Source organism: Macrobrachium nipponense, chromosome 25, assembly GCF_015104395.2.
Source record: "Macrobrachium nipponense isolate FS-2020 chromosome 25, ASM1510439v2, whole genome shotgun sequence".
NCBI classification, from domain to species: Eukaryota; Metazoa; Arthropoda; class Malacostraca; order Decapoda; family Palaemonidae; genus Macrobrachium; species Macrobrachium nipponense.
Window position 1 is genome coordinate 32,699,705 of NC_087214.1, and position 22,761 is coordinate 32,722,465.

Sequence of the window (22,761 nt, forward strand, 5' to 3'; positions counted from 1 at the left end):
GTCCACTTTTAGCCTAAGTTAGGGTGTGGCTTGTAAGTCAAGTTTAACATTCCTTAATACAGCTTAGCTTATACTAGCCAGCCTCTTGAGCTTGACCTCAAGAGATCTACACCTACTATTGCTTAAACCTGACTTTCATTCAGCCAGAGCCAGTGCATGGAAAGATAAAAATGAACAATACTCTAGCCTACAAGAAAGGGCTTGAATATAAAGTTATATAATTATTAACAGCAATGCATAGCACCAGATCAGACCTCCCATTCGGGAGATAGACTAGGCTAGGTCAGCATGAAAAAAGTTAGACTATCAGCAGTTTATAACTTCAATTGGAAAGTACCATTAATTTTCCTGTAAAAATAAAAGGATAACAGAAATATCCTACAAAGGCTTTTTTAAGCATACAAGTGCAAATGTCAATGCACTTTTTTTTTACTTTTCCTAAGCAAATTGTAAGTCATGGGTGACAGCATTTGAACATTGTGCACCAAGACTAAACAATAAAATACCACTGGATGTGAAAATCATACACGAAAAATGCAAAATAAAAAAAGAACTAAAGACACTGCAATTCCGCAGGAGCTACGATAATGAGAAAACACTAAAAAGAAAATTAAAAATAAAAGAAGCAACTTTATTTAGAAAATGTACAAAGGCCCACGAGAGGGGGAATCATCCCTGTGGAGGGCTGTACAGAAAACCAAAAATAATGAAAACAAAGTAGAGTTCTACCAGACTTTTTTTATACACGTAAGGGCCAATGTCAACACACACAAATAGCTAGGTAGCTACTTTTGTTTTTACCTTACCTAAGCATATAGTAACCAATTTACTTTCCAGTTCGAATGTAAGGATAACCCTACGAAATCCTAAAAATTTTAATTATGGCGACTGTAAAATAGGCACATACCTACAAACTTTTATCAACATGAGGGTAACTCAAATGTCAAAATCAGGCCTTACAAATACCTAACATTCTACTCTACTTTCCCTCAGGAAACCCATTTATTTCCCCGTTCGAATATAAGATTCCCCCTACGAGATCCTTCAAAAATATCTAAGGTAAACAAAATAACAAAAAAAGTATCCTAAGAACTTTAAATCCCACGAGGGTAGCCAAATGTCAAAGACCCCCCCACTCCTTCCCCAACATAGAGCAAACATTCTTTTTTTAACTTTGAGCTAATAAATTTAATTTCCGGCTCCAATAAAATAGAAGGATTATCCTGCGTGATTTCCTAACAAAATCCTTCAAACATACAAAGGGCGAATGAGTATAATTTTAGTTGAAAGAAAAATAAAAAACTGGCACGAGGGCAAATGTCAAAATGCCGACCCACGTCCTTTCCGGCCCAAAATAATCAAGAAAAATCATTGCACTCCTTTTTTACCTTTCCATTCTTCAAGGACTTGAGCGTATCCCTCCTCCTGATGGTCTTCTTGAACTCCCCGAGGCTCTTCAGGTACTCGAAATTATTGGGCGTCCTGGGACTGTCCGTCGCACTCTTTCTCCTGGGCGCCATGGTTTGTTTTTGAATCGAGCTTCCTCCCGCCGCCGCAAGATGGCAGCACTGGCGCCTAAGTTCGTCGTCGCCGCCTTCTTCAATGGGCAGGTGTATAATAGCGTTTCATTTTCATTCACGTTGGCAAATCTACGTGAAAACAAACTCAAAAACCTATCTCATTTATCAAATAACCTTCCTTAGGATATAAATTCCCATACGAGAGCAAATTCCAAGATAGGAAGAACGGAATAACGAAGGAATAGCCGATGATGATAAACTGTACTAAAGGCAATTCAAAACTACTTAAAGACAGTCGTTTCTTTGTCGCGCCCTTTAAATGCCGCTGCACTGACGGGGAAGGAAGGCCGTTGATACATTTAAATGAGGTTCATATGACTCATTTTTTTGTGGGAAGTGGATTACTTTGTGAATTAAACTATATAGTAAGTGGTGTACGCAGAAGTTACAAGCGTACAACATGCAAGAGGTACTACTACATGCTACAGCAACTACAACACAATTCCTCAATATATGCAGCTTTCCTTCTGTTTTTTTACACAAAAGAAACCATAATTCGCCATTTGTAAAAGAATGAATAAGCAAGTAGTTACCAAAGTGAATAGTTTCAGCAGTTCAAAAAACAGTTACGAGTGGTTTGCTGATATGAAAAGTCCTTGACGTTTATTGCCAGGGTCCTTTCTAAGTCCACCATGCGGGTCACCTGTTACTGGCGAGTTAGTCAACAGTTTTCGTGGATATCGTTTCTTTTTAGGTCATAACTGTTTTTGAAACGGAAAACAATATTCAGCCTTTATTGAATATATCTCAAAGCGTTCATATCTTTGTGGTTCTTAGGGAGTTTGACTCATTTTCCTGATATTCTCGTTGAATATAAATAGACACCAGGTATAAGCTCAAGCCTCAAGGGGAGGTCTAACATGCTTAAAATGAATCACCTCTCTCTCTCTCTCTCTCTCTCTCTCCTCTCTCCTCTCTCCTCTCTCTCTCTCCTCATCCTCTCCTCTTCTTCTCTCTCTCTCTCTCTCTCTCTCTTAACAAATATAAGAAAAACGAGAGGAAAGCTATATTGAACTTAATCCAGCCGAACTTTTTGTGCCCGCTAGAACAATATAGGTATAGCTTATATTTTAAGCACAGAATTAAGCATGGTTAACGTTCACGAAAGACATAAATAGCACCTCTCAGAATGCGAACGAATCTCGCATAGTAATTGTCTAGGCAGAACACAAAGGTTTGCTGAATCAAGTTGTTTACAGCAGAGCTCGCATTTCAACACATATCCATACCCAGAAAACACACACATACACACACACACACACACACACACACACACACATATATATATATATATATATATATATATATATATATATATATATATACCTGAATGTCTTTTACTGCAATACAACTGTATAATATAAAGATAATAGGCCCATAAAACACTATCTGAACTTTGCAACCATATATTTCAAGCAATTCCTTCTGTGCTCCTGATCACTGGATATAGGATGGACAAGAGGATGTCCTTAAACAAGTATATATATACAAAGTATATATTTTTACCAGTGGATCAGGCGCACAGAAGGAAGTGCTCGAAATATATGGGTGCAACGTTCAAATAGTCTTTTTATTTTGGTTTTTTTTTTTCTTCATACATATACCTATATATATATATATAAATATATAGTATATATATATATATCTATATATATATATAATATATATATGGGAGGCGTGTAAGATTTCCCCATAAGTTTCAAACAATTTCCTAACTTAAAGCGAAGTGGTCTTCGTAATTAACAATCACAATTAGTGCTACTCAAGGATCAAATAAAAAGGATACTGGCTAGCCCGTTCGTATATTCTCAGTTGTAAGTGGAAACAAAATAACTGGACAGAAATATAGCTTCTAAATTCAGTACATCAAATTTATCAAAGCAGTCTAAAATTGCTTACCTCAAATCATTGTACGTATGGTTTAACAGGCAACTAGGGCAGCGTATTCTGAGTTAATTTCCCTGAAAAAGAAGACGCCATGTCTTAAAAACTAACCATAGAATCTTCTAGAAAATAATCTCATTATGTTTCTCACACCGAAATTACGTAACGTACCTCTAATATATTCTAACTTAATTTAACCTAAGGGCATGCCAAAAAAACCAGGGCTGGAGCAACACTATAAAAAGGAGGTATTTAATCCTAATCCAAAAAGGTACGTTTTCAGGATTAACCTCCTTGAGGTTGAGGTTAATCCGGAGAATGGACATATACGAGCGTACTGTCCAGCTATTTGCTTTTATTCACAGTGACTTCGTTTTTAAAGTAATATATGCCATTTGTATGTATGGTTATGTTTAACGTAATTTACTTATATATATATATATATATATATATATATATATATATATATATATATATATATATAATATATATATATATATATATAGGTACATATATGTACACACACATACACATGCAAAATTTAATTGGGGTTTACATATGTACTTAATATATACATAATGTATATGTGTGTATATATAGCCCTACTTAAATTTTGCATCAAGCAACTCGAAAAATGTATAGGAAGGCCCAAGTTGTATGATGTTTTGATCTCCGAGTTTTGCTTTTGCACCACGAATGGAGGGAGGTGACAGATAATCGAGACAATCCTCTTATTACTGTGACCACGGTGTTACCCTTAGTGGTCACTTCCTTTAATCAATCATACACGAGGAAATGGCAGCGCCGCTCAAAAGTTTTGCCAAATCCACTAAATTGTCACCCTTTTTCCTTAAAAGTTTGAACGAGTTTAAGAAAATATGGCAGCAGTGCTAATCACCCTCGAGTCTCAACCTTTTGTAGCCAGAGTATAGTACTATACATTTACACCTGTGAGATATCTAGGAAGGCTCCGTTCTCTGCTGCAGGCACTTGGCCTTTTCATCACAGGGATCTTGTTTAATTCATCAAGTGAGAAAAAATGTTTGTCCTTTGGGCTGTCGTAGAAGAGTGGGTGATGGCCAGTCCCAAAGAATATATTAAGGAATAAAAACCTGAAGAAAAGTTGGGAGACTTGCGTTGTGATACTAAGGCTCTGCGAGGCTTGACCTGTACCTATCATTGTTAAATAAACGATTGTACTGAAATGGTATTGAACAACCGATGGGACTAATAAGGTCTTATATTCATTTACAATAAGTAGGTACACTGTAGAAAATAAGTGACCAAATACAAGATAAGCTCTTGTATTTGGTCTACATCTCATGTAGGCCTACAGCTAGCTGATCGGAATGTGAATAATGACAGCGTCATGGAGTTCTTTCATGTTTTGCTTCGGTCCCGCCCTCCCCTGGGGAAGACATTTCTTGCTAATTGAACGCTTACAAATTTCTACCAACTTAACGAAGACTTTATGTAAATATATATCAAATTAAAGTTTGATGCAACGGCCACATTTACGTCTGAACTTGCTTCTATTTCTTAAAATCATGGATATTTTTCTACTTGGAGTCGGAAAGAATAAGTGACTGAGGAAGAAAGTCGCCTGCCCAGGTGGATTCCAAACTTGGCCTAATAACTCAGCTCCACCACACTGAAAGAATTAAGGCAGCTCTTGACTGCATTTCCCGAAAGTTTGGGTCAAATTCCCGCCCCCCCCACCCCCCCCACCCACTATGAAGGAAGTTTCTGCATTCATATCCTCTTCTGGAATCAAGGCTTGTATGTGAAAAGCTCATCATGTAAATATAGGAAAAAGAGATTGAAGAGCTTTTGTGTATAATACGGTGCTTGCGCAAGTATGACGCTGTTTGTTAAATAATATAAAATCGTCCAAATCTTTGGCTCGTCATACTGCCAATCAATAATTTGGGAAAAAAAATGGTTCAAGTCATATTTATTGTCAAATCTGTCACTGTAACGAGTAATTCTATGGTGCGAGCCGTACCAGTGGTAATTATTTGCTCGTATAATTCTGGATCTATGGATGACGAAGAAGATTCTCACTGGGAGACTGAAATTTGAATTAGTATATTTAGTTCTGATATAATATATATTGAATTAATATATCTAGTTTTGAATTAATATATATTGAATATTATATTTAGTTTTCAGAATGGCTCCCCCTCGACTTAGGACCACCTTGACGTGGTGAGAGGGATCTTTGAACCCCAGGAATTTGTTCCCGGGTTTGAATCCAAGAGTTACATATTGTCATAATAATATTGCTTTGGATTAATTTTTGTAGAATTATCCACTTTTCCTAAAATTTATTGGGAGGTAGAACTATCAACTGGCCAATAATGTTCGGACCTGAGAGTTATCAGATTGATAGCACAAGGGCGGAAGGATCTATATTCTGCAGGGCTATAGGCCACGGATTCCAGGGGCGTCTCGGCATTCTGCCCCGTTTGCCCATAACATGATTAGGATGGGTATGATCGTATTCTTGTAATACTCTCAGTCCTGACAAGCGGATTTACGCTTCTTCTTCTTCTTCTTTCCGTTTCCCACCGTTATCCCTACACTAAGATGTCGGTTGCCTGATGCGCCAATTACCTTACAACATCAATTAATTACCTTACAACATCAACCACAGTTATTGGCGGTGGTGGGCGTCGCCTTTGACTAAAATGTCCACCTGCAAGGCAGCAGTTTCCACAGTCACTGGCGGTAGGCCTAGTCTTTTATTTTAAAAAAGTAAGACTGCAAGGCAGCAGCAGCTGTTCTTTTAGTCGCCTTTTACGACACGCAGGACCTACGGTGGTAGTATTCTTACACCCCTACCACTTGGGCCGCTCTATAATCATGTTGTGCCATCCCCTGTGGGGTAGGGTACGACGCGGGCATTTGGGAGCCGACCCTCACTTGTGCCACTAAGTCGATGGTATGGTTCAGTAATGATGTTTCAGTTTGACATAAGTCTGATCATTATTTTCTAAATGCAGGTTCAAGTCAACAAAAACCAGTATATTTTTGTTATCAGGTAACAAGCTTAGGAAATCACTGAATTCGTCGAGAAATGATTTCTTACTTGTAGCATAGTTGTTTGTAAACTGTTATAATTTATAGGACTATGTGTTTATTTATGTGTGTAATTATAGTGTTGATATATTCAAATGTATAGAACACATTTTGGTTCATTATGGATACACTGTATACTTTTTTTTAAAACAAAGATTCTCTCTCTCTCTCTCGGGTCATTTACTTTACTTAGCCAAGGCTCCGTTAGCACATATATCTAGATTGTGGTAATTCATTTATATAATTTCAAATAATTTTGGTGTTATTTCCTACTGACTGAATGTATATTAAATTGGATAGAAGAGTCTTGGTCTTTATATATTATGGCCTTCCTTACACAATTTTTACACTTGGTTATTTCTACAATTTGTTGCACAATGATCAGATTCCTGACATTTATAACATTGATGGGGAATGTAACAGTCATAGGTAAACACTACAACGGCTATGCAGCGTATAGTACTACAACCTGAGGGCTCCATTTGAACATGAGAGGGGAAACCAGCGCCCAGGGATGGGGAATTTTGGACACATCTGCTGGATTTGGGTGACAGGAAAGGCTTTTTAATAACACAAGATTGAAGATAATTCACTTAAGTTTGAAAGTTTGATAATACTTAAGTAAAAGTGTCTCTTAATAATAAAGAAGGTCCATTTAAGAGGCTGGAGACTAAAATGACGCAGTGAGTCGATGAGATTTCGAATGGGTCTTTGTTCCTTTGTATAGTAAATGTAAAGGTAACACGGGAAACTTAAAATGCGAGTGTTGAAGAATTACGCAACAGAGGGTATAGAAAAGGGAAAGGAAAAGAGATTATGTATACACGTGAGGTAAGGATGCATATCCGGTCTTCGCTTAATTGGATGAATATGGCAGGGAATACTGTTTTTAAATATATCTAGAGGCTCCCTTGCTGAGGCAAACGGCTTATAATAACCTTAACTGAAAGTTATCGTTTGAATGAATGCTAAAGTTTTGGTAGCCATTCCGAAAAAGAAGAAAATGACCGGAAGGCCTCTGAGACTGTAATTTTTCGGGGTTAATTTTGTTGAAAAAAGGACAATAGAAATGAATTAAAATAAACATTTTGAAGTAATATAAAGTAAAGTTAAACTGAATAAAGAGTAAACTAAACAATTAAGGCAATAAAGCTTGGCACCGCATAAACAGTTTAGTGTGCCCGCAACTGTGTTTGTGGAGTGTGCGCTAAAGAACCAGGAACCACTGAACAAAGTCATTTAGAGATGATTAAGATGACCATTACAGCAAAATAGACCCAACTCTTCGACCAAGATGATCATTAATTAAGATGATGAAATGCGACAATGACGATGATTCCCGGGACATGTTGCGCTTCCCGACCCTCACCCGAGACGACCATCGTTCGTCTGCCGCCAGAGCCATCTAGTGGCGGTCGGAGTCACTAACGTGATAAACAATTTGAAACAACTTAATGATTTTGCTAAGAATCTCGCCGTCAGGTCACCCTCCCGCCGCATCTCCTCTTCAGCCGAATGTGCTTTCCGAGTGCCGGGACATCCAGGAACCTCAAGAGACGTAGAGGGAGTCGGGCGGCGGAAGGGAAGAGGCCCCTGGAGGCAAGAAGTGTAGTGGGTGCTCGTTGTTTGTTTGGTGTGGGTACATGCGTGTGGTGTTGGTGTCGTCGGGGTAGGTTGCAACATTCAATGTCATCCTCCTCCTCCGCCAGTATTTCCGTGTCATGACAGGTACGGGAGGAGGCCTTTATGTACCCTAGAATCGCGTTATGTACCGGTCCACCTGCGAATCGGGGCCCACCCGCAAGGCTCACCTCGACGCCCCCCGAGGAGGCGAAGGAGAGGAAGAAGACGACGTCGACGTCGACTGCGGCGGCGGCAGTGAGGAAGGAGACTCCTCCAAGGAGAATTCGGTAGTGGACGGGAATCACCCGCGGACGGCGTCCAAGACACCAGGGGGCTCACCCAGTGCTGGTGGAGGCAGGTCCCCTTGGGGTCACACCCTCACCCCCAAGGGCGGGTCGGCTGGTCATCACAACAGAGTCATGTCGGGTGTGTCCCTCGACCTGACCAACAGGCCGGTCATGCCCTCCAGCCCCAGCATGTCCGTCTCACCGGGGAAGCAGGCGGTCCCTTGGAACGACCTCAGGTGAGCTGAACCTAATCCTAAGGCTTTTTAGAGGGAGGGGCGACTGAGTTTCATTTGTTTTGTTTTATGTACTATTACCTAGTAAGGGTAAAGTATCGCATGGCCTCGCAGGTGACCACCCGTACTTTTGCGCGACCATTTTCCCCAAAAATAATTTTCGTACTTCGAGCCTATAGAAGCAACACCTCGAGACCTTGATCTTTTGAATGGTATGCTTAAATATTCAGTCGTATGGTTGTTTCACCAATTAAATATCAAGTGAAAAAGAGGTCTTTCTTCGGATCAATGTTTGCACAGCAGTATTTTACCCTATGGTCTTCGCTTCACACAGTATTTGTTGTATAGTAGTCTTGATGCACGATGGGACAGTTCCGCAGCCATAAACAAACCTAGTAACTTTTCCTAAAATGTCAGGTACTGACCTAACCAGAACTTACCTTCCTAACTTATCTTAGGGCATTAATCCATGTCCTGGCTTGGGGCGCTTCGCCTCCCAGGACTAACCCAAGTAACACTAAACATTAATTCAATTTACATGCAAAATTTTGTGCCAGGTTTAGCCTAGGGTAGAACATCACAGCAGGCCAAGCAGGCCACCTACAATCAATGCAAGCCACCCTCCGAAAAAGTACATTATAACGCGTCCTAACACCCGAGATGGGCATCAGTCGCGACTTGTTGTTGGTGAGAAACGGAGCTAAAGACCTCTACTCTCCTCGAAGTAAAGTATTTTCTCCAAAGTTAGAAATTAAGGCCAAATTTTAAGATTTAAACAGAGGGTACTGAAAATGGCGCCCACGGCAGTGGAAATCTCACCAAAACGCGTTTAGAAATTTAAATTTTTACTTACAACTAAAAATGTTTCGAAGATTGACGCCATCTCGATGTTTACGGAGTCGCTTGTGTCAACAAACTTTCCATTTCCTGTGATAAATCCGCACACCACTTGTACCCACAGACGCTGGAGCACTTTTATCAAAACAATCGAAACACGATTTCTCACCAACAACAAGCCAGGCGTAAACAGCTGTTTGGGTAGAAGATGACGAGAAGCGTGCTCTTAGCTAATTTTTAAATAAGTAGTAAAACATCAATATTTTACATATTTATGATGATTAATTTGAAAATATTCGTTATTGAAAAAGTAACTCGACTCTGACTCAAATTTAAGTAATTATTTTTCTGAATTAGAACGTTCTTTTAAGTTCTGTATTATGACGTCACGACATCTTGACTTTCGTACCTATTGTAAATAATTGCTATACTCAACTGTCATTGCAGAACAGTTTACCAGTTATTCATGCAGATTGTTATCAGCTATACATGTAATTGTTATAATCGTAATGCGCATATATATCTTTTATTATTTATTTTTTCTTTTTGGATATATGAAGATGTTTTACTGCTGGATTATCGCCGTAGTGTGACGCAATCGTTTTCGGTCCATGGCTCTGTCTGTTTTCGCACCATAAGAAATTATGGGGCCGAATTTGCAATGACCAGAAAGTCGTTAAAGAAAAGAGGAAAGTTAGCATTGAGGGGCATATGTTTTGACTGAGAAAAATACAAATTTATTCAATAGCTAGCTTGTAAAAAATACTTGGTTATAAAAACTTGATTGACAACTAAGCAGCATGTCTACTATGGGTTTTCAGAGACAGTGCAAGCACGTTTTTGGGCAATACCTATTTCTGTAACGAACACTCTTAACAGAACGAGATTTTGCTATAGTGCATTACACCCAGTGCCGTAATTTATAAGGGTATCGGAATCACTAATCGTAAAGAATAACGACACTTGTCCTTGTACCAAGAGACAAAAACTCCATTATAGCCAGAAAGAAATGGATCACGAACACGCGTATAAAGCTCCACCTACCCTCTCCCCACCCCCCAAAACCCCACCCCCCCCCCCCTCCACCGCCATCCCTTTTCTTCTTCGTTCCTCCGCCTTCCTTTCTCTCTCTCTCTCTCTCTCTCTCTCATCTCTCTCTCTCTCTCTCTGTTGCCATTCGGTATGTGTTGACCCTCCAAACTGGGTATAAGAATACACACAAAACGTTGAAATTGGTGAAATTAGGCTATGTATTGGAAGTATATACATAAATATTAAAGCAATTGTTATCATTATTGCATTACTATGACAACTAGAATTCATGGAAACAGTTTATAACCTGTTAAGCGTCACCCACGTAATAATACGTTTACCGCGATCTACTGGTAGCGCCTTCAACCGGGATATTACGTTCAAGACTTTAACTGTGCTTGTCAAGCCGTCAGCCCCGTAATAATACGTTTTACTCGTATAGAAAGTGTAGGAACACTCATTTGGGTAACACTCTCAATACTCAAGCACACGGGTAAACTTATTTCCAGCCTGGCAACTCTTTCCTGGTGGTCGCTTATGCTAGAAAAACTGCCTGTCCCTGTTGGTTTTCTTTCAATACGCTTCGGGCGTTTATCGAGACAAATTGGATTTCGCGTCTTTCACAATGAATGTCCCAAAGAGGAGGCATATTTCTTTAGGTGAGATCAATCAAATACTAGATGAGGAGTGTGATATTGATAACCTATTTGATGATGAGAGCTCTAGTTCTGAAATCCTCCAGTGATGATACAAACTTTTTTTTCTTCCAATTGCGGGAGTGAAGATGACTTTTCTTTGCCGAGTGACTAGACTCCGCGAGAGAGAGAGAGAGAGAGAGAGAGAGAGAGAGAGAGAGAGAATTTCCTACAGTTAATTACAGTATGAATAACAAGCATAAAAATCAATATTAACTTTGAAAAACTATCATCAGTGCTATGATCGCTGATTACAAAAAAACGCGTGGGAACGGTAACGTTAGGCAGCGAGCTCATCAGGGCGGACGCTTAACAGGATAATAATGGAACGGCGTATGTGTGAAGCCTCCACTAATGTGGCAACGATGATTTTGCCATTCTTAGCATGCAAACTTTAAAGGTTACATTTATTTCTGGCATACGATTATTAAAGAAATTCAAAATACTAATAAAGGACTGAAATCAATGAAAAGTGCTAGCAAAAACAAAAAAGCAAAAAAAAAAAAAAAAGGTAGTCTTTTCCTGGCTTACTTTTCCGTATTCGTTCCTCTATGGTTTTCTTGGCAGCCAGATGTACGAAAACGTTTAGAAACATTTGATTTTTATCTACTTTAGAAATATCTGTAATTTTTCGGGGTAATTTGGTTGCAAAAAAGGGATAATATACATGAATTAAATCAAAATTTTTAAATAACAAAGTAAATTTAAACTAAATAACGAGTAAAGTAAACTGTTTAGGGAATAAAACTTTGCAGTTTCGTCGTCTGTCGTCGTCTGCTGTTCGAAATTGTGTTTATGGCGCGCGCGCTTAGAAACCAGGAACAGCAACGGGTTTAAAGTGGCAATGTGGAGTGAACTGAGACCAAATGTGTATAATAACAATCAAATAAGCACTGTGGAGTTTCAGTTGTGATGGCAGTAAGGATAAAAACCGCCGATTACAAGGTAAGAATGAATTCAGTTCCAACCATAACCCCGGGAATAACAAGTTTCATACTTTCACTAATATAGGCAACAAAATGTTGTTTTATTGTGCTGATTACAACTGCAATCTTGAGTAAGACAATAAACTACAATACATACGCTAACATTGTTCACAAATGAGTGCTGGGAAGGCTGGGGAAAGATGGTGGCCGTCACTGATGAGAAGCCGTCCATGGCAAAAACCGTAGCCGCCATATTGGATTTCAAACTGCCTTGAAAACATATTGTTTTACGAAGAGCTCACATGCTTATTTTGTTTAGTCGTATGGGGCTTTCATATATCACAATATGTTGACGAAAACTTCAGTCTTTTAAATGGTATGCTTAGAGTTGCAATTGTATTCATGTTTCACCAATTAAATATCGAGTGAATAAGACCCGTCTACCGTGATGAGGGTTGGCCTGTCGTGATGTTTCCCCCTAGTACCAGCCCCTTGGCGATGAATGTGAAAATTAACAAATAACATTAAGTATAATAGGGTAAAACATCACAGCAGGCCAAACAGGCCACCTACAATCGAACGCTTGCCACCCTCCGAAAAAGTACATTTATAACGTGTCCTGACACCGGAGATGGGGCATCAGTGCGACTTGTTGTTGGTGAGAAACGGAGCTAAAGACCCTCTACTCTCCTTTCGAAAAGTAAGTATTTTCTCCAAAGTTAGAAATTAAGGCCAAATTTTAAGATTTAAACAGAGGGTACTGAAAATGGCGCCCACGCAGTGGAAATCTCACCAAAACGCTTAGAAATTTTTACTTACAACTAAAAATGTTTCGAAGATTGACGCCATCTCGATGTTTACGGAGTCGCTTGTGTCAACAAACTTTCCATTTCCTGTGATAAATCCGTACACCACTTGTACCCACAGACGCTGGAGCACTTTTATCACAACAATCGAAACACGATTTCTCACCAACAACAAGCCAGGAGTAAACAGCTGTTTTGGTAGAAGATGACGAGAAGCGTGCTCTTAGCTAATTTTTAAATAAGTAGTAAAACATCAATATTTTACATATTTATGATGATTAATTTGAAATATATTCTTTCTGAAAAAGTAACTCGACTCTGACTCAAATTTAAGTAATTATTTTTCTGAATTAGAACGTTCTTTTAAGTTCTGTATTATGACGTCACGACATCTTGACTTTCGTACTATTGTAAATAATTGCGATTACTCAACTGTCATTGCAGAAACAGTTTACCAGTTATTTATGCAGATTGTATCAGCTATACATGTAATTGTTATAATCGTAATGCGCATATATATCATTATTATTTACTTTTTGGATATATGAAGATGTTTTACTGCTGGATTATCGCCGTAGTGTGACGCAATCGTTTTTCGGTCCATGGGTCCTCTGTCTGTTTTCGCACCATAAGAAATTATGGGGCCGAATTTGCAATGACCAGAAAGTCGTTCAAAAGAGGAAAGTTAGCATTGAGGGGCATATGTTTTGACTGAGAAAAATACAAATTTATTCAATAGCTAGCTTGTAAAAAATACTTGGTTATAAAAACTTGATTGACAACTAAGCAGCATGTCAACTATGGGTTTCAGAGACAGTGCAAGCACGTTTTTGGGCAATACCTATTTCTGTAACGAACACTCGTAACAGAACGAGATTTTGCTATAGTGCATTACACCCAGTGCCGTAATTTATAAGGGTATCGTGAATCACTAATCGTAAAGAATAACGACACTTGTCCTTGTACCAAGAGACAAAAACTCCATTATGCAGAAATGGATACGAACACGTCTATAAAGCTCCACCTACCCTCCCCCCCCCCCCCCCCCCCCCTCCACCGCCATCCCTTTTCTTCTTCGTTCCTCCGCCTTCCTTTCTCTCTCTCTCTCTCTCTCTCTCTCTCTCTCTCTCTCTCTCTCTCTCTCTCTCTCTGTTGCCATTCGGTATGTGTTGACCCTCAAACTGGGTATAAGACTACACACAAAACGTGAAATTGGTGAAATTAGGCTATGTATTGGAAGTATATATACATAAATATTAAAGCATTTTAATCATTATTGCATTACTATGACAACTAGAATTCATGGAAACAGTTTATAATAATGGAACGGCGTATGTGAAGCCTCCACTAATGTGGCAACGATGATTTTGCCATTCTTAGCATGCAAACATTAAAGCATGCAAACATTAAAGGTTACATTTATTTCTGGCTTAGCTTCATTATTAAAGAAATTCAAAATACTAATAAAGACTGAAATCAATGAAAAGTGCTAGCAAAAAAAAAAAAAAAAAACGTAGTCGTTCCTCTGCACTTTTCCGTATTCGTTCCTCTATGGATTTCGGCAGCCAGATGTACGAAAACGTTAGAGAAAACATTTGATTTATCTACTTTAGAAATATCGTAATTTTCGGGGTAATTTGGTTGTAAAAAAGGGATAATATACATGAATTAAATCAAAATTTTTTAAATAACAAAGTAAATTTAAACTAAATAACGAGTAAAGTAAACAGTTAGGGAATAAAACTTTGCGGTTTCGTCGTCTGTCGTCGTCTGCTGTTCGTAATTGTGTTTATGGCACGCGCGCTTAGAAAACCAGGAACAGCAACGGGTTTAAAGTGCAATGTGGAGTGAACTGAGACCAAAATGTGTATAATAACAATCAAATAAGCACTGTGGAGTTTCAGTTGTGATGGCAGTAAGGATAAAAACCGCCGATTACAAGGTAAGAATGAATCAGTTCCAACCATAACCCCGGGAATAACAAGTTTCATACTTTGTTTCCGATACGTAATACAAACCCTCGGTCCTTTAAACAATAGGAAGTAGCTAGCGGCAGCTGGAAACCGGTCGTAAGCTTCGAACAAGGGGAGGAAAACGGTAGTTAACTGCTTGTCCGATCGTCGCGCGCCGCGCGACTGGGAGGTAAACAAACCACTTTTGCTTTCGGCCGTGTGTGGGAAGGACGTGTTCGCCATCGCTCTGCCCGCTTTGTCGTTTGCTTTGACTTTGAGTATTTGCCTCTCTTTCTGTATAAATCAGGAGTTACTGTAAGTACTTTTTACAATTCTATTGATCTTGCAATGAGTGAATTGGAAGAAATGGAGATATCACCGCGCCCTCCAGTCGCCCGTAGAGTGTGGTCCCCCCCGGGCTGGAGGGGCGTAGATGTGGAGGTTTCAGTCATTCGTTGACGTGGGGACCCCCATGAGGTTTGTACTCGTTGCCGGGGGCGAGAGTGCTCCCGCAACGAACCTTGTGTCATATGTGTTAATTGGTCCGAGGCGCAGTGGGTGCTGTACGAGGGCAGGAAGAGACTTAGGCCGGCCAAGAAGTCATCGGAAAGTCCAGTGACTCCTTTGGTGACGGACACTTCGTCCTCTTTCCTGCCCCCCGGCCAGCCCCCATGTTTCGCGCCTTCCCCTGCGGGGGGGGTAGCGGAGTCCTTTTCCTCTCTCGATCCGTCGAGTGTGGATGAGGGCGCCCGCTACCCGGACGTACAGCTGTACTCGGGGTCTTTCCGTCCGCTCTGGGGGGGGGTGTTTTTTCTTTCTTCCCCAGGGCGCGAGGAAGCCCCTCCAACTAACCCGACTATTGCTTCCGCAGGTGTGCCATCAGCGAAGGACGACTTTGGGACAGGTGTGGGAGTCGCTGGGACTGCAGGGAGTGCCCAGCATCCAGGGGTTGCTTCAGCGGTTGGCGGGGTCGGCGGTGGTCACTCATGGTGCGGTGACCACCACTACTACCACAATAACGACACCAGCGTATGAGATGCCACCACATCTGGTATATACGCCCCATATAATGTCGGTGACACCCACGGTGGCTATACAAAAACCCATTGCTGCCGTGCCAAGGAGGACGGTGCCACCACCACCTGGATTTTTTCCTTTGCCGACCCCGGACTTCCGCTGCCCAAAGAGTACCCCCCTGGACCTGCGCCAGTGCCACGGATTGACGGTTGACTGCCGACAGGACCGCCGGTCTCCCGTGGTACCTGCCGTGCCTGCCGTACCTGTTGCCGTTCCAGCTACTCTTTCCCTTTCAGATCGGCCTGCACATTCCCTTTCAGATGTTCCTGCCGTTCCTGCTGTTCCCGGACCTGTTCCTGTTGTTCCTGCTGCTGGTGTTGCTGTCACAGTCTCAGGTCTTTCCGGACAGGTGCAGTCGGGCCCTGTTTGCTTCGGCAACTGCCCCGGCTCCCTCCTGGATGGAAGACCTGACGTTCTGTTTCTGCGGAGCCTGGCGAAGAAAGAAGAGGAAGAGGAAGAAGGTGTCGTCGTCGTCTTCATCGTCTTCTTCGTCGTCTGCTGCCTCTCCTTCCCCTTCGACTTCTAAGGCTAAACAGCCGAAGAAGAAGAAGGCTGCCTCCTCCCCCCCTAAGAAGACTCCTTCGGGATCTTCTAAGGGCCCGGCTCGCTCAGGCGAGCTGGGGAGCTCTTCTGCTGGTCCTCCTGTTCCTTCGGGAACGGGGCCCGTCGCTTCTTCTGCAAAGAAGAAGTCGACGGGGACCAGAGGTGCACCAGCCTCGGCTGGTGCGTCCTCACCTGGTGTTAGCGGTTCTGCCCGCTAAACCATGTTCCGTCTCGGCCGCTTTTTTTCGTTCGCGAGAAGCACCGAGTGGACGCTCTTCCAAAGAGGACCGTCCAGCCAAAGTTTTGACGCCCGAGCTCGCTCGCCGTCAAGACAGCGGCGCGGAGCAGAAGACTGGCGAGAGTCGTGCACACGACTCTCGCCAGGCCAGTGGACGCTCTCGCAGCGATCAACTGGCTGCTCGGGCTGAACGTTGACGGTCCGCTGACTCGCCACGGGTTGAGGCGAGGAAGGAGTCCCCACGGCCGCCGGTACCAGCCACGGCTGGTACCAGCGGTTTTGACGCGCCGACGAGAGGACGCTGGCGGCGGGTCTCGACGCGACAGGGAGCCTAGCAGGGTCACCCGTCCGCCGCTCCCGATGGGACCGGGCGGAGACGGTGACAGCAACGGCAGCTCGCTGACGCTAGAGATCGGTCTCGACGTTCTCAGCCGAGCCAATCGCCCAGGCGAGCGGCAAGGCTAGGCCTGCTGCTCGACCGTCACCGCGGGTTGACGATCAGCAGCAGCCCTCCACGCACGCTGGTCCTGCCAGCGACGCGGGGGGGAGCGTCAGGTCAGCCTCTCCTGTACCTTCAACCTCCCTCGGACTATACCGGGAGGAGCGAGGTACCAAGGAGCGATCACGAGAGGTGCGCCGCTCGTGACCCAGCTATGACGCCGTGCGGCTCAGGCACGGTCTTAGGACCGACCAGAACGTACGCGCAAGTAGTTGGAGGCGACCGTCAGGGGTCTGTCGCTGTTCCTCCTTCTGAAGGAGGAGTATCGAGGGATATGCTCTTGCTGGAGGGACTGGACGGTCCCACTCAACCACAAGACGCTGTAGACGCCTGAGATACAGAGGAACTTCGCAGAGGTCATTAAGCTGATGCGTCTGCATAATGACCTTGCGGAAGGATCACCGCTACCACCAGCAGAGCCCACATCCCGGCTCGAATCATTTTGGGGTCCCAAGAGGGAGCCCAAAATGATGATGGGGTTGCCACGATCGGAGCTGCGGACTCGGTCCTGGATCAGGTGGAGAATCTCGTCTCCGGACGGGAGGACTCGCTAAAATCCGGACTGTCCTCTAAGCTGCTTCCTCCTCCTCTACAGCGGCAGAGGCGATTTTACGTGCCATCGGAAGACCCGATACTGCCGAAACAGTTAACCCGGAGTGAGCGAGGCTGACTCCAGGTGTGTCAACTGCAGCAGCTCCTGTCGGAGAACTTATGGTTCTCGCAGCAGGAGGCACTTGCCCTGGAATCTACCGCTATGGCAGCATTCCAGGCAGTTTCCTGGTTGGATTTGTGGTCCCTCACAATATCCAAAGTAGCGGCCGGCTCTGGGAGTTCTGCTCTCGAAGACGACGCTTCTTTCAGGAGACTGTGCCAGTCTGGAGGAAGAGCAATCTCTTACCTCGCCCATCAGACTGCTAACCTTACCCTCCCGAGTGACCAAGGGGGCCGGGCGTGAGGCGGCACTCGGGCTACGAAATGGACCTCTTAGGAGTTCCCCAGCTCTCTTTCCCGGAGAGATGGTGGACGCTGCGGTGGAACGGCGGCGCACTGACAAGAGTGACCGCTTAGTCCATCAGGCAGTCTCGAAGGTTCTGGGCAACCTCGAGTAACTGCGGCCAAACCAAAGAGCGTTGGCTAGCGCTTCCACGGCGGCGAAGACGGTTGCACCGTCCAAACCCCGTGTGAAGACTCCAGCTGTTTCAACTTCTGCTAGAGGAGGCCGCAACCAGCCCTACCTCCCAGCCCTCCTTTCCCCGAGAGGCGCTGGAAAGAAGTCGAAACGAGGAGGGAAACGCTAGGGACGGCGTTCCCCCTCACCTGCTGCCGGGAAGTTGTGGGGGTGCCTGGCGAGCCATTGGGCGACCTTGGGCAGCGCTACGGCGCCGAGAAACTGGATAGTAGACGTCCTTCGGGAGGGATATCTACTACCCTTCAGGTCTCGGTCCTCGGCTCATCTCCAAACCGGTCCATCTACAGACCTATGTCCGGGGATCAGCAAAGGACAACGCTCTTCGACAGGAGATCAAGACCATGCTGGCGAAACGAGCTGTAGAAATCGTGGAGGACCAGTCACCGGGCTTTTACAGCCGCCTCTTCCTAGTGGAGAAGGCATCGGGGGGCTGGCGTCCGGTGATAGACCTCTCTCCCCTGAACCGCTTCGTTCGCACGACGCGGTTCACGATGGAGTCGGCACGCTCAGTGCTCGACTCGATCAGGGGGAACGATTTCATGCTTTCAGTGGACCTGAAGGACGCGTATTTTCAAATACCCATCCATCAGTCCTCCAGAAAGTACTCGCTCATCTTCGACGGGACGGTGTACCAATTCAGGGCACTTTGTTTCGGTCTCTCAACCGCCCCACAGGTGTTCACAAGCGAAGTGTTCACTCTGGTGTCGGCTTGGGCCCATTCAACGGGAATGGGAATTACGTCTTCTGAGGTATCTCGACGATTGGCTAGTCCTGGCGAGCTCCCGCTCGCAGTTGCTACAGGACAGAGATCGACTCCTCAAGTTTGTCGCGATCTGGGGATCGTGATAAACTACGAGAAGTCCGACCTCGAACCCAAGCAGAAGAGAAGTACCTGGGTATGCTGATAGACGGTAGCAGGGCAAGTCTTTCCCGCAGACTTGCGTATCAGCAAATTCAGGGAGGCATGCCGGCCGGTTCCTGTCTCGGCAGGAACAGGCAGCACAGCAATGGCAAGTCGTGATCGCCACTGTCGTCACTCGAGAAGTTATCCCATCATTGGGCGTCTTCACCTGTGGTCTCTCCAGTGGAGACTAAGGGAGAGTTGGTCTCAGGCCAAGGATCCTCCTTACTTTCCCGTGGCTATCACGGACAAGGTGAGGCAGGACCTAGCCTGGTGGCTCGACGACAAGAACCTCTTTAAGAGGAGTGCCCATACGCACTCCCCCCCCGGAGATGCTTCTGTTCTCAGACGCATCGACCGAGGGATGGGGCGCACACCTGGAGGAGTTGCTGGCTGCAGGTGTGTGGGACCATCACGAGAAGCACCTTCACATCAATGTCCTGGAACTCAAGGCGGCGTTCAACGCTCTCCAAGAGTTTCAGGACCGCTTGGTGGGACACTCAGTGGTGTTGATGTGCGACAACACCACAGTAGTGGCATATGTCAACAAGCAGGGGGGGCTAGTGTCTCTTCCGCTCCATCAGTTGACGGTTGCAGTGTCACAGAGGGCCACGGCTCACTCGATAGAGCTGTCAGCACGCTACATTCCAGGCAAGAGGAATGTAGTAGCAGACAGCTCAGCCGTCGGGATCAGGTGATAGGGACCGAATGGTCTCTACACCAAGACGTAGCGGAAAGGCTCTTCAAACCTGGGTGGGGGGCGACCCGGGTCGTAGACCTGTTCGCCACCCGGCACACAAAACAGAAAACTTCAGGTTTTCTTTCAGCTGTGCCGGGACCCATGGGCAGCTGCAGAGGGCGCTCTCCAACACCCCTGGGACAACCTCTTCGCTTCGCCTTTCCTCCCTTCTATCTGATTCGGAAAGTGATCAGTCGAGCGCTGGTCACTCCCAATCTCAGAATGATCCTAGGTGGTCTTTCTCAAACGGAACCAGCAACAACCGTTTGGTATCCGACCAATGCTGGCTCTTCTTGCTGGACGCACCGAGAGAGCTACCCACTTGGCACAACCTTCTAGGCCAGCCACACGTAGAACGGTACCACCAAGCAGTCCAGTCCCTTCAACTTCACGGCTGGCTGTTATCCACCATCTCTTGCGAACGAGGGCTTTTCTTTTCGTAGCGCAGCAACAGAGATGGCTGGACACCCGTCAGACAGTCCTCTGCAGCTGGGTACCAGGGGAAGTGGGCCGTCTTCTGTGGTTGGTGTCGTAGACAGGGTCTGTCTCCTCTCAGAGCCACTCTTCAGCAGGTAGCGGATTTCCTCGTGTTTCTTCGCCGACGAGAAGCTCCTCTCAGTACCCACAGTTAAGGGATATAGAGCCGCCCTGGCTCTCGTCCTAAAACTGAGGGGACTGGACATCTCGAATTCGTTCGAGATATCCTTGCTAATGAGGAGCTTCGAAAGGTCTTGCCCACCCAGGGAACTCAGGCCCCCTGCGTGGGATGTGACTCTCGTACTTAGGAGTTTGACTCGGAGACCCTTCGAGCCACTCCGAGAGTCGTCAGACAGGGATCTGACCCTCAAGACCCTCTTCTTGCTGGCCCTGGCATCGGCGAAGAGAGTAGGGGAACTACATGGCCTTTCTTATGATGTTAAACATACCAGAGGCTGGGGATCTGTGACGCTCGATTTCGTCCCGAACTTCGTAGCTAAGACTCAGAATCCATCGATCCCTGACGACAGGTTCGAGTCTTTCACGATCCCCTCCCTCCTGGACTTCACCGATAATGATGCGGATGAGATGCTGCTTTGTCCTGTGAGGGGCGCTACGGCGCTATCTGAAGAGAACTCGACGTCTCAGGCCTGAGTGTCGACGCCTCTTCGTTAGCACTGGGGTTACCAAGAAAGAAGTCTCCAAGAACACGCTTTCTTTCTGGCTGCGTGAGGTGATCAGGAGAGCGTACGAAGCTGATGGTAGCGACGACATCCGTACGCTCCGTCCGAGAGCCCACGAAGTCAGAGGTATCGGACCCTCCTTAGCGTTCCGTAAGAACTTCTCCGTGGCGCAGGTCCTGAAGGCAGGTGTCTGGGCCAACCAGACCACCTTCACGTCCTTTACCTACCTCGGGATATTGCCCACAAGTCCTTGGATACTTTTTTCTTGGGACCTGTGGTGGCTGCTCAACACGTTGTGTAAGCTTACCCAGCACCCGAGCAGCAGAACAGCATCGATTCCTGGTATGACTGGGAGAATGAATGCGTGAATGAGAGAGTGACTGGCTTCTCTTCACCACTCTTTTTACTACCTCTACCTGTGGGCGAGGGATACGTCGTTACCAATTGCTGGAAGGGAGTCAGATGCAGGTAAGCTATTCAACAGAGCTCCATCCTACCTCTTTAACTAGAGATAGGATTAAATAAATCCACCACCTTCTCCAACAACGGGGGAGAAAGTGATGCCGACATGAGACAAACCCATTACTTTACATTTGCTCATGTAAAGGAAAAAGTTCTTACAATGCTGGTACAAGAGATACGCTTGCCTCTCTCTTAGTACTTGGCCCAGAGGTCTGACCATTGATCCTGCGGTGCACACCCCGATCAATCGGACAGAGGCTTGGATCCCTCCCTCGCTCGTACGACCAGGGAGGCATTCCAGGGATGGACGAACACCAGTCTGTTCATCAAAAAGACTCAGATTCCTCCCACCAAGAAGTGAGTCTTCCTATTGTTAAAGGACCGAGGGTTTGTATTACGTATCGGAACAAATGACAATTTGTCGAAAATTGCATTTTTCCTAACTATACAAACCTGAGGTCCTTTTACATATAGTCCCTCCTCATGCCACCCCTCACTCTGCGTATTTTGCATGGGCCAAAAGCAAAAGTGATTTGTTTACCTCCCAGTAGCCGCGCGACGATCGGACAAGCAGTTAACTACCGTTCTCCCCTTGTTCGAAGCTTACGACCGTTTCCAGCTGCCGCTAGCTACTTCCTATTGTTAAAGGACCTCAAGGTTGTATAGTTAGGAAAAATGCAATTTTCGACAAATTGTCATTTCAATAATAAATATCAGCAACAAAATGTTGTTTTATTGTGCTGATTACAAACTGCAATCTTGAGTAAGATCAATAACGTTACATACATACGCTAACATTGTTCAAATGAGTGCTGGGAAGGCTGGGGAAAGATGGTGGCCGTCACTGAGAGAACCGTCCATGCAAAACGTAGCCGCCATATTGGATTTCAAAACTGCCTTGAAAACATATTTTACGAAGAGCTCACATGCTTATTTTAGTTCGTATGGGGCTTTCATATATCACAATATGTTGACGAAACTTCAGTCTTTTAAATGGTATGCTTAGAGTTGCAATTG

The 22,761-nt window shown here is 44.6% G+C and overlaps 1 protein-coding gene across 1 annotated transcript in view; it reads left to right on the forward strand.

Moving 5' to 3' along the window:
- The first annotated feature begins 7,929 nt into the window (after positions 1 to 7,929).
- The window catches only part of LOC135199316 (mucin-2-like), a 95,692-nt gene continuing 80,860 nt past the window's right edge, over positions 7,930 to 22,761 (forward strand). The window contains 1 exon segment of the mRNA XM_064227229.1: positions 7,930 to 8,691. Coding sequence (XP_064083299.1) covers positions 8,312 to 8,691 — 380 coding nt within the window. The 5' untranslated portion in view covers positions 7,930 to 8,311.